This window comes from Accipiter gentilis, chromosome 16 (genome assembly GCF_929443795.1).
Source record: "Accipiter gentilis chromosome 16, bAccGen1.1, whole genome shotgun sequence".
NCBI lineage: Eukaryota > Metazoa > Chordata > Aves > Accipitriformes > Accipitridae > Astur > Astur gentilis.
This window is the reverse complement of record NC_064895.1, coordinates 7,956,016-7,968,954: the sequence shown is the minus strand read 5'-3', so window position 1 is coordinate 7,968,954 and position 12,939 is coordinate 7,956,016. Positions and strand designations below refer to the sequence as shown.

The window sequence follows — 12,939 nt, the reverse complement described above, 5'->3', positions numbered from 1 at the left end:
TAGATAGCAATGGCCATTTGTTTAAATCTCCAGGAAATACCAAGTACTAATAAAAATCGGAAAGTTGAACTTGCAAAGAATGCAAAGCCCTTTGAGACACAGGAGTAGAGGAAAATTTAGGCTTCTGTTCTGCTGTTACTTAGACACATATATAATTTTTAAGTGTGTGAATATTCCCTTTTACATTGCTAGGTTCACTTCTGTTCTTAAAAATCTCTCCTCTGGCCAGACCAACTATAGAGGAAATGCCGTGTATTTTGGCATAGTTACAGGTATCGTGGAGACAGCAACATAGAGCTTGAGAAGGTAATAGTCCATGTAACAAAGCCCAGTGAGTGACTGTTCATCTACTAGGAAGTGTATTATTTTCTTTTTAAAGTAGTAATTCCATTTCCATTAATTTCAAAATACAATCAGAGAAAAGTATTTGGGTTAAGCATGTCACAGCTACTGATTTAACTTCGCTGTTTAACATCTTAGCGTGGTATAATTTCGCTGTTCCACAATGTATTAGACTAATGGGAAGGCATAGGCTTTGCCAGCAAGCTGCTTGTCCACTTCTCGACATAAAAGTATTTGCTTCTGCTTCTTTAGATGCAGCAATAGTAAAACAGCAATAGTAAAATATTCAGATGGCTACTTTTCAAATGTTTTACAAAGTAATTAGTGTATCCTAAATTGTTCTTAGAAGGGGCTTAGCAGATAACAGTGGAAATCTCAAAGGAGCAGCAAGTAATTTTTGGTACCTTTTAGCCCCTAACCTGAAAGTTTCTCTTCAGAAAGGAATAGTATCTAGTGTTGTTCTTATCTCTTCTTTACAGCAGCTGTGCACAGTGGTATTTAACAACGTTAGTGTCTTGCTTCAGTCAGTCCTGGTATTTCAGCAATTAATTCTGAAACTTTGATTACATCACTTGATCCTGTTTCTTACTGCAGGTGATGACCAGTACTTTTCACTGGGCTCTGACCCTCCTTGGTATCTGGTGTGTTTAATAATATGTGTTTATAATCCACAAAAACATCTGTGCAATGATTTCCATGGAGGCAGCAGATCTTCTGTAGCAACTTGTCATGTGACGCTTGGCCCATAATCGTGGTCCTCAAGTGTCCACGCTGAAAAAGGCAAATACTGTTTGCAACAGCAGGTCTTGGAAGGATGAGCTGTTTGTTATCTTTTGAGAAGTACAAACTGCTTGGTTGTACCATTTGGCATTAGATAAGGTTGAAACTGCAAAATTACCCTCGACACAGTATCCTGAAAGTACATTTTAGTTGTTTGCGGTTTTTTCTGCAGTAAGTTTCAAACTTCACATTAGTGTGAAAAATACCTTCCTGCAGCATTTCTAAGCTGAAAATGGATTTTCTTGTATTTCTGTTGCCAGGTTTATAAGGAATAAAAACAGAGGATGGAATATTCTTATTGCAAACTACATAAATAGTAATTTATGCCCCCAAAATACAGTCGAATTATTTAATTTCTTCTAGACTTCTGCATCAAAGCACCTTAGAAAAGGATGGGTTTTATTTGCATATTTCCTTGATTGACTAAATGACTTGTTTTCTCATTAGCATGCCATGCCAGGGTAATGCATTGAATTTGCATTTATTTGCATTAATTAATTTGCTATCAGGATGGTTAATTTGTGCATTTTTTAAATGTTTCATTCCTTTAACACATTGGCATGAGAATTCTTGCCAACAGAGCTTCATACAGGAGCAGAGAAGCGCAAAGATAAAGAATGACCAGCGATGCTTCTGCATGTGGAACTAGTGTGGACCCAGCCTAGGGCTCCCATGTCTTTGAGTATACTTGATTTGTGTAGCGTACATGTAAAGAATAGAAGTCCTTTTTAAAAGTCCTGGTGTACCAGGCACGTGCCATAGGATTGGTATTCTCATGCACGGGGAGCCTGAGCTCTTAGGGGAGCGTTGGACTTAGTATGAAGAGCAGTAGCACCCCATCTGCAGGGACAGAGAACAGCACAGATACGGTAACCCATCTCACGGTATGTTAGCCCTGTTCCAGATAGGAATTTTGAACAAAAAAGCTTCAGAAACAAAGCTTTTCCAGAAAATAGCTGTTGGGTGGGTTGGGTTTTTTTCACTGTCATATTTAAATCAAGAGGAATATTGTCAGATGTATCGGTAGGCACTGGAAAAAAATATTGATTCCTAAATTCAAACAAATTGCAAAATACTGATTCTGAGATTAAAAATTTAGTCAGCATTCATAAGAACATATATATATAAAAGAATAAAAGTTCAGTAATACAGTAATGTAGCTACCTTCATGTCTGTCTTCTATCATGACGGAAGAAGACTAATCAAAGTATTTGGATTAAAATGGAGGGTAGAGATTGTCTAGAGTAAAACAACCACTAAGTCAAGAACAAGGTTATTGCTAATATATTTTCGGGGATCTTCCTTGCTCTTTCACACACCCTTGTATATATGTGAATGATTAACATTCAAAACCTGCTCTAGTTGTAAACCATTTCGTATTAAAAGCATTTGGATTGTAAAATATATGAGAACACATGTCAAGAAGTTGCTCCTTATTTATTTCAAGTATTTCAAAACATGCAGTCCTTTGTTTCCTCTCTATTTAAAAGACATCAAGGCATCTCAAAATGAACAGAAACCCCAGAATTAGAAGAGATGGAAACAAATTTTGTAAGTGTGGAGGCTGATTCATGAGAGTATTTTTGGAGAAGAGCACTAATTGTAGCGTAGAGAATGGACTCTGTCATCTTCATTTATTGTCAGGAGAGCATGCTTCAAAATATCTCGGTTTTTTTTTAATCTCCAGAACCTTCATTAAACAAATAGTTCTTATAAATCGAAAGCTGTATTCAGGAGGATTAGTGCAATAACTCACCTGCTTAATTTTTTGTGTCAGAAGGGGATCTTCTGCATAATGTTTATATATATATTTAATTAAATTATTAACATCGTATTGTAAAAACTTTGTTCAAGAAACGCTGCAGTCTCAAACTGGAATTTCCCTATAAGGCAAAGCATTTTGTACCCACATGGCATACTCTACTTGGATGAGCATTTACATTTTCTTTGTATAGTTTAGGTTATACCATCCTTGTCAGTGCTCTACTTCAGTGTATACATAGCAATCAAAAGAAATATTCAGTGATTACACTGGTCTTTGGATCATAAGTGATCCAAAGTTTTAGAGGTAAGCATTGTTCATTCTCCTCTTAAAATCACTGTCGGACTCGGCTTTTGTGAGACAAGCGTGTGAAGTCCTTGGCCTGCAGGAGCCAGTGAAAGTTTTGATAACGCTTCCATGGCCTTTAGAGTTGAGAGACAGAGAGATGAATCAAAATTCACAGGCTTAGCTGGTGAGCAGAGTTCCCAGCCAGTGCTTGCATTTTGACCTCCTCACTTGTCAAAAAGCTTAGCAGTTGGAATTGTAGTTAAAACAAAGTTATGGTTCTTTTAAAGCCATCTAATTTTTACTCTTTTCACAAATTACTCTTGCTCCTTTTCTTAACTGCCATCTAACATAACGAACCATTCAAAGTGGGGAAGACACAGACTGCTGCCTTGCAGAATATTTGTTGGTTCAGAACAATTTGACACTGCATTAAATGCACCAAAAAAGTTATAAGCAACCACTGCTGTGTGCATTATTTTGGTGTTGCTAGCTCATGTTAGCTTGACATGAATTCTGTTTCTAAACTCTGGCATGCATTTTTAGCAAAAAGTGCTTTCTTAAAAGACCAGCAGAAGTTTTCAACCCATGGTAGGATATTCCTGTGGTAATTAGCACTTAGTGTGCCACATAACTTATTTAAGTAGTCCAGATGTTCTGTAGGGAAGTAGTGGAGTAACAAGATGGAGCCCTGTGGTGAGGCACAAAAAATCATTCAGGCATGAAAGTGTAGGTTTAGTTTGGTGGGTTTCTAAAAATTATTTTGAAAGAGTATATGTTTTTTGGCTGATAAAATATTTCATCAGTTAAGGAAAGCAGTAGTAGTTAGTACTGTAGTTTTATTTGAAGTATTTTTCCTACCTTGAAGTCACTGCATACAAGTGAGATCTCCCTGTGCCTAAGAATGGTTATCTGCATTCACAATTACATGTACTTGATCTAGTGTCAAATGTAGTGTTTTCTTCCCTTTTCTACTCGTTATCACTGAGAAGCCTATGCAAGAGAGGAAAGGTGAATTATTCCTCTTCCTGTGCATCATCAGAGAGATTATTAAATTCTAATTATAGAACAAATTGGTTCCAGCAGTGAAAACCCATTGAGGGCAGTGAAGTTGCATGGGGAGAGATAATGTGGCCTGAAGGACTCTTATTACTGATGCTTACGAGAAAGAAGTGAAAGACACCAGGTTAAAATCTGTTTTCCTATGCATTGAATACATTAACTTCAAGCCTCCCTTCGAGACAGTATGCATAGAAGCTTAGACTGGAATTTTTAGGACACTACAACATTATGTTGCAGTGCTTATGTTTAAGAGCAGAATAATACTTTAATACAGAAATAAAGGTTGCTTTTCAATGGTTAAAATTATCAGCTAAAAAAGCTTAGTAAATACCTGGAAGGAATAATTTAGTCAGTTCATGCATCCTTCTCTAGAATGAGTGCCTATAAACAAACCAAGATTGATTATAACAAGCAAGTTATTTGCAATAGTGATTTGCATTTATTCAAATAATTTTGTATAAGTACAATTTACTTGTGGATCATTAATTACCAAGTCAATGCCAGTATCTAATACTTAGTTTTCAAATATTGAGCTGGATTGGTCAGCAGTGACTTATTACAGAGAGGATTCATAGCATTGTCTGCTCCTTGTATTGGCAGCAAAAAATGCAGAGGGGAGTGTTATGCCTTTGTGAAAGGTAAGATAAATAAGATAAAAATAATCTCAAAATGCACCATTACATTTAGTATTAACATTATAAGCCTTATAGGCATACTATAAGCCCATAAAACAACATTTTTCATGGCAAAAAGTGCCAAATTTTTAAAGAAGTTTTAGTTCTTTGATTGCAAGGAGAGAGGACGATGACCTGCTATATTAGATCTACTCCGCTTCTTTCTTCTGCTTTTGGTCAGTGTCTGGCTATTTTTTTGTTTCCTCTTCTGTGTGAGACTTTCTCATAACCAGATAGACATATAATTTGTCATATAATTTTGCTTTACTGAGATTGTGGGCCAATTTGCAAATATTAAGGCTTTTAGAAGTCATGCAAGTATTAAAACAATAATGAATCATGGAGAATAACAACAGATTTATTAAGACTTATTTAAGCTTCAGGAGCCACACAATCAAACTGAACATACTACTTTTTCTCCTCTGCTCATTTGAATCTAGCCTGGCCAATCTGATTAAATCCAAAGGGTTTCCTGCTGTCTTCTGGCAGGAGTCTTTATAATACCTGTCATTCAGAAATGCAATTTATTTGTTCATTTGTTTCTTTGTGAGTGCAAATCATTTTGTTATTTCCCACTTTTAGTTGTGTTGTCATTTGCCTCCATTTTCCAGATCTATTTTTTTGTTGGTTGTTACAATATTTGCAATCCTAGATTGCGCACACACACACAAAAAAATGGCATTTTCCTGCTGTTACAAGGCACAGTGAGGAAATGAAAGCATTAAAATATGAAGGCAATCACCAGGTCATTTAGTCAGTGTCAGCCTTGGCAAGCTGGAGGGAAGGATAATTTGGCAAGACTTTATATTTAGAGGTAACTAATGTTATTTTTATTTTGATACCTGGGCCATCATTTTCCTGCTAATTTTGTTTTGAATAAAATTTTAGAGCAAATTACTTCATTTATGCCTGCATTTATTGCATATTGGACAAATTATTCAGGATATACTTCTAGGTGAAATACCAACAAGAAAGCACTTGAAAACAGGTAGATGAAAAAGACTTCTTCTCAATGTGTTGCATCAGTTGAAAGATACCAGCCCATCCAAAATATAAAAGGGAAATCTACCTCCACACATGAGAAACAGTTCAGAAGAAGACATGCTGTCTGTGACTAAACCAAACAATGTAGTTGGCAAAAACAGATATGCTTTTGATACGCAATATGGAAGAAAAGCATATGTTGCCAGTCTGCTTGCTTTGTTCCAACAACATTAATTGGCCAAACTGATGTTCTCCGTAGGGACCTTTCCTTTTTTATAGCTTTAGACCATCATGTTTCCAACAGCCCTATGTGTGAGCTGCTGAGACATCCTCAGGGAAGGCAAAAATCTCTTGTCACTCCATTGACCATTGCTCACCTCCACAGAGTTACTAGCTGTATGTTAGCCCAGCAAGTATGATACCATTGACCTTCCCTAGCCTATTCCCATGTCTAGCAATCTGGCCTCCACTTCATACCCCAGGACTCATTCAGTAGGTTCCAAGGAGGATAGGATATAGAAATGGCCATCCTAAGGATATCACTCTATGAGAGAAGTGTGGTGCTTTAGAAGGAACGGAAGGCAAAGACTGACACATGGGAAGATGTCAGCTTGGCTTCTTTTGCCTGGCTTCGGCTCAGGTCTGGTTTGGCACACAGTGTCCTGTCCCTCCACGCTGAACCATGGGAGTGAGCAGAAGGCCCTGATGAATCCTGTGTTCTCATCTGCTCAGCTTCATCAGCCTGGCCACGCACAAACCTCTTTGCCCTTGTCAAACCTTCAGGCTTGTAATGCCGTGGAGCCTATGCCTGCATCACTGACACCATCATCTGCAGCTGCAGTTCATCTGAACAAGTTCAAGGATCTTGATCAATAATCCCACAGGTGAAAGTAATGATGTTGCTCCTTTCCTTGGACCCAGTCCAATAGAATCATAGAACACAATAGAATCACAGAATGGTTTGGGTTGGAAGGGACCTTAAAGATCATCTAGTTCCAACCCCCCTGCCATGGGCAGGGACACCTTCCACTAGCCCAGGTTGCTCCAAGCCCCATCCAACCTGGCCTTGAACACTGCCAGGGAGGGACATCCACAACTTCTCTGGGCAACCTGTTCCTGTGTCTCACCACCTTCACGGTAAAGAATTTCTTCCTAATATCTAACCTAAATATACCCTCTCTCAGTTTAAAACCATTACCCCTTGTCCTACCACTATATTCCCTAATAAAGAGTCCCTCCCCATCTTTTCTGTAGGCCCTCTTGGAAAACGCATGAAACTGAGTGTTCCTATAACCTGACGTCAGCACTACCAGATATCTGACTATCTTTGCTAAGTCTGTAAGGCCACGATGAAATCCACTAATATTCCCTGGTAATTACCTGTCTCCTGCCTGTTCACTACCAAGACAACAGACTGGAAATGCTCAGGAGATCAAATTTCCTATATCACTATCACCTACTACCTGCATCTTCTGAACATAGGAAGAAATCTTGATTTTGAGATCATGGTCTTAAGCATCCCTCCAGCGTCACTTTCCAAACTACCAAGTGCTTTCTGTTCTTTAATAACAGAAATGAGAGTCTCCTTTGTAACTCGCTTCCTCCAACGAGTGCTTTATAGTGACTCTATCTGAGATCAAGATAACTTCTCTGGCTTTTTCACAGGTGTTACGTGATACATCAGATATGGCTTCGAAGGCCATGGTCTGCAACTTTAACAAGATCTTCCAATTTTCATATCTCCAGTAGGAGACGAAATCCCTAGTTGAAGACATTCCCTTTGATGGCACTATTTATTGTAGTTTAAACTCAGTAAGTTCCTAAATTATGTGTTTTAATGCTGACTCTGGTTGCTTTGGGGATGAAGCCTAGTACCGTACCTCTTAGCAACAGTTTAGACTTCCTGACCACTCCAGATGTTGCTATGGATTTCAACATCAAAAGCCTTCCTCCAGAAAATGTTTCTCCACCTTGGACATCATCTTCCTGCTAGCACTCATACAGGCACACCCAAGAGCCGCAGTCTAAGCATTTTGTGTTATCTGCTTTTATTCACTACCTACCATCTGTTCTCCCTTTGACAATAAGTTGACTTTGCTTTTCAAAACATGTCTATGCATATTTGCCTGAGCTCTCATCACTGTAGTCAAGTGTAACTTGCCTCTCTGCTCCTCTCCAACAGGCTAGATGAGTATCTCATTCTTGGCCCAGTTAATTGATTTCTGCTCACCTGTCTCTAATGAAGATGTTTTATATGCAGATTTTCTCACATCCCCAAAAGGGCTAGGTGAGTGCCTGGTCCCTCACTGAGACTTGAACTTATTATTCATGACTCTTTTTGACCCTTCTTTGCTATCAATAAGGGTGTCTTTCCTGATAGATCTCTCTTGCGCTAAGAAACTGGACCTTATGGCTGTTCTACTTATAGCAATGTTCTTTCAGGAGAGGGCGACCTCCAAGTACAGCTTAAGCTTTCTCACCCATCTTGCAGCCAAGACCCACCTTAACTAGGAAACCAGCTTGCCTGGTTTTTGATTGGTTGTTGTGGGGATTTTTTTCCCCAAGCTGCCTACCTCTGTGGTTGAGGCTTTTTTTCACTGCCAACATCAAGAAGGATCTTTCTTTTTATACTGACAACACCAAATCCTGGAGACTGTTACCAAGTCTGATATCTTAGTTCTCTCAATGCGCTGCCCGTCCAAGTGAATATAGCCAGCTTCCATGCAACTGCCAAGGTGGAAAAAGACAGCAGCACACGCTTTCCCTAGACCTCATGCAGAATAAGTGCAATTACTGGGAAATGTGTCTTTCCTGACAGTTGCCACACTGATACCTGGAGCTTTTGGCAAACCTGTGCCTGATGCTTTGCTGTACAGTTCAAGCATGCCATTAACGTTTACTAAAGGGTTCGGCACTAGCTGTTTTCATGAGCTTCTCCAAGACCCACACTCAGGTAAATACAAATGTGTACTGATTACTGGCTGGAATTCCCTTCCATACAAATGTACATGGAGCTATGGCTTGAAGATGGAAAAAGAAGTTACCAGCAACTGGCTTCTTCAAGAAGTATAGTCCACATGTACATTCACTTCCCACCCTTCCTTCCCCCTTCTCTCTGGATCCTTCCAGAGACTGGGGGGATCAGGTCTGTACAGCTAAGAGACAACTGTAAAGGCCATTGGGCTCCTTCCAGAGGTGCCCACGACTGCTGCAAGGGGAAAAGTTATCTTGTCTTCATCATAGGATATACTCTTTGAATTCACACAAGGAGTATACGTATTGAAAAACTGGTTGCTGATATTATCTTTTTTTGTTTAACAGTGAAAATATCATTCAAAAGGAAAAACCAGTTCTACTCTTTTTCTTTTTTCCTAACTCTCCCTTGATTCAGTATAATTTGCATACTGCAGCACTCGCTATGTCTGTGTCAAAGACTTGGGGGTGGTGTGGTGGTGGGGAGTGTTACATAAAATCCCACAGAAACTTGCAAAAGCAATGTGGTCTCAGTTATGAAGAAAACTACTGTGAATATATTTCGGTAAGTGTATTTCAGATGGGAATACTATAAAAAGTGCATAAATTACTTGCTTGATATAGCATTTTCAGAACCACGTTATTAAAAACAGTGACATATGGCATTCTGCTGTATCCTTCACATCATTTAAATGGTTCTGTATTTGTCAATGTAGTTGTCGATAAAATTTCATTGCAGCATTTCTTTTTATCACTTGCAAGTTTATCGGGCTACTTGAGATTTTATTTTATTTTGTAAATCAAGGACTATAATGAGACTGTTTTATAATAATATAAAAAGGGGCTATCCTGTGGATTCCTCATTCTAAGAACAGCTCTTCCAGACCAAGCTTACTCACTGCTTCCACTGAACTGAGTAATTGCATCTGCTTAGGTTTGAAATAGGGAATTACATGGCAGAACAGAAGTACTTGTGCAAAGCTTTATAAAACATAGTACCAAAACAACGATACCAGGCTAACACCTATTTCATTTATTTTGCTGTGCTAGGTATTTCTTAGCAGTAAGAACAGAAATATATAATTAATTTTGAATGAGTGCAATTAGAAATGGTGCTGAGTTGTCGGTGCTTGCTCTGCAGATGTATCTTTTGTGTTGAATTAGGTGGAAACAGCAACTGATTCTGATACTGAAAGCAGAGGCCTACGGGAATACCACTCTGTTGGAGTACAAGTGGAAGATGAAAAACGGTAATTCAAGCATGTACAAAAATCTGTAGTCTTTTATAACACAACGCACATTTGTAAACAGAGTTAATAACAAACATCTGGCAAGTGCTGCCCCTAAGTAATTCACAAAGCGGAATTTCTTATATGCATGCTGGTCATTTGGTAAAATTTGTAGAGATTACTTAGCAGTTGCTTAATATTTAGTTACCTTTCCGGTTTTTAATTGGAGGGAAGAAAGTGAAAATTTTAAATTGAAGTAGTGGATTAATATAGTTTCATTATCGGCAGAACAAATACAGAGCACTGTATATTGGAATACTCTTCCTTTGATAGGACCCTTTATGCTGATCCAGGTTTTCCCAGTCCACACAGGGGGATATAATGGTTAAGATGCAACCCATGGTACCTTTATCCTGAACTAGAATCAGCTTTTACACTTGTTCAGTCCTCCTCTAGCTTTGTAAAACTGCAGGTCAATGTACTAACCCACAGGTTATCCCTGGCAGGCGCTGTCTCTTCGGTACTGGACTGGGACCATTATCTCATTTCACGGCAGCTGTCAGACAATATCTGGCCGCTAATTGCCTTTTACCATCATTGACTAGAAGTAATGTGAAACGATAGGCTCAGATGTGAAAAGATTTCACAAATAATCTTTGCTTCTCTACCTAACTTTTTAACATAAAGCTTTTCTAAAATGTCATTATTTGGTGGCATATCACAATAGAAAATCAACATTTAATGGCCATCCCATGAGGCAAGTAAAAAATACCATGGTCTTAAACCTGCTGCTGCTATTTTTCATTTATTAAAGGATTCTCAACAGTCCTAACTTAGCAGATTTTCAGATTTTATCTAATTACAATTCTTAATATTTGAAATTTTTTTATGCATGTACTTTACAGACTTCTATCAGGAGATGTAACCCTGCAGTTCTGCCAGCTATTTCCAGTTCATTTAGTAATGAAACATGGTATTTTTTAGTATGATAATAAATCAATATTTGCTTCCAGCGAGAATTTAAATTATTTTCTTTTGTATCTTTGCTCAGATCAATGACGCCACGATGCATTTTGGTTTCTCTCTCTGTTGTTACCCACTGGTTTCCCTCTCTGTTGTTACCCACTATCTTATTTTAGTCAGATATGCACAAAGAAAAAAAAAGTAACATGAAGTCCAGGGAGAAAACCAGAATCCATTCACTGAGACATTATTCTGTGCCTCTGTACAATCACATATGTATTTATATGGCTTAATCTCTTTTCTTTCTTCCCTCTTCACCAAGACACGGACGATTCAAGCGCTCAAACAGCGTAACAGCAGCTGTCCAGGCTGACCTGGAGCTGGAGGGCTTTCCAGGACACATCACCATGGAGGACAAGGGACTTCAGTTTGGCTCGTCGTTCCAGCAGCACTCGGAGCCCAGCACGCCCACCCAATACAGCGCAGTGAGAACTGTACGGACACAGGGACTGTTCAGTTACAGAGAAGATTATAGGACCCCAGTTGACACCTCAAACCTTCCACCACCAGAACCCTGGCTAGAGCCAGCCATTGAGACAGTAGAGACTGGTCGAATGTCTCCTTGTCGACGGGACGGATCTTGGTTTATGAAGTTGCTACATACTGAAACTAAGAGAATGGAAGGATGGTGTAAAGAAATGGAAAGAGAAGCAGAAGAAAATGATCTTTCTGAAGAAAGTAAGAACATTTAAGTATCTTTTCTTATAGATGTCTGCTAAAATAAGAAATCTGTTAGGATAGAGTTGTGTTCTGTAGTTTCTCCTTACTCATTCTGTAGTACCAAAGACACTCTGCAGAACCATTAGATACAAGACCTCTGTCCTGCAACTGACTGTGCAAGTTGGCATTTCCCAGAGTAAGGTTTTGTAGAAGTAGTTGAGGACCCAACTCTAGAGTCAAGTGCAGAATCACACCCTGGTATTAGATGTGGCTCAAATGGTGCAATAGCTCCATCCACAGCTCCAACTCTGACACATTCTTCCCACTCACTTCTATGGCTCCAATGCCTGACCCTTTGCCAGAGCATGCAAGGTGGTCCTATGTGAACATCTTTTTGCCATTTTCCTGAAACCTGAGAATTTGCATCTTATTAATGAACAGTCATTTTTCAAATGTTTTCATTCCTTTACAGGCACTTTGGCCTATCATAAAGGGTCTGTTGGAAGAACAGAAAGGAGTAGGCAAGAACAATAGTTAAAGCACTTCTGCAGTTACACCGGCGTATGCACTATTAGATAGTTCAGCTGCATGTTCTTGTTACAATTTTGTCAAGAATCATTATTATTCTCTCACGTCCTGTGGACAACTTGAAAGGAGTGATGGGATAAAGTGAAAAATAATGTAGACTATTTTGGAACAAGATCCAAGCCAGCACTAATGATAGTAATATATCAAAGTGGTCCTAGCACTCAGTCGCCAGCTCCCTGTGATTCCCTCTGAGGTCAATTATCCTTGTTCTTCGGGCTCAGTTTTATAAATATTTCAATCCCTGCCAATCTGAATTATTGTCTCAGCTGAGATTTTCTCAGATCACAAATTAGTTCATATTAAGTTTTCTTAGTAGCATCTTTTCCAGCACTCTCACAAATCTCACCATCGCCTCTGAATACTCTTTCCTCATCCTCTTCTTTCCCCCTCAATGAGCTCTGCTATGATCTATCCTCAGGTCTTGGGCCAGGCCTGCCTGGCGACTAAAAGGCCAATTTCTATTTATTTCTTGCACTGACCTTTTCAAAAGAAAGAATGTCTACGTTTTTACCTCATCATTTTTTATGTTACTGTCATATATCTCCACTATATTGTGCACAAGTCTGCCAAGTAACAA

The 12,939-nt window shown here is 38.9% G+C and overlaps 1 protein-coding gene across 2 annotated transcripts in view; it reads left to right on the top strand.

Moving 5' to 3' along the window:
- Positions 1 to 12,939, top strand: part of DLGAP2 (DLG associated protein 2) — a 478,161-nt gene that overhangs the window by 449,630 nt on the left and 15,592 nt on the right. Inside the window, exons 10-13 of one of the 2 annotated variants that reach the window (XM_049818620.1) lie at positions 7,417 to 7,437; positions 7,894 to 7,911; positions 10,027 to 10,112; positions 11,377 to 11,792. In XM_049818620.1, the coding sequence (XP_049674577.1) occupies positions 7,417 to 7,437; positions 7,894 to 7,911; positions 10,027 to 10,112; positions 11,377 to 11,792 (541 nt within the window). The remainder of the gene's footprint in view (positions 1 to 7,416; positions 7,438 to 7,893; positions 7,912 to 10,026; positions 10,113 to 11,376; positions 11,793 to 12,939) is intronic. The other variant, XM_049818621.1, reaches the window with a different exon arrangement.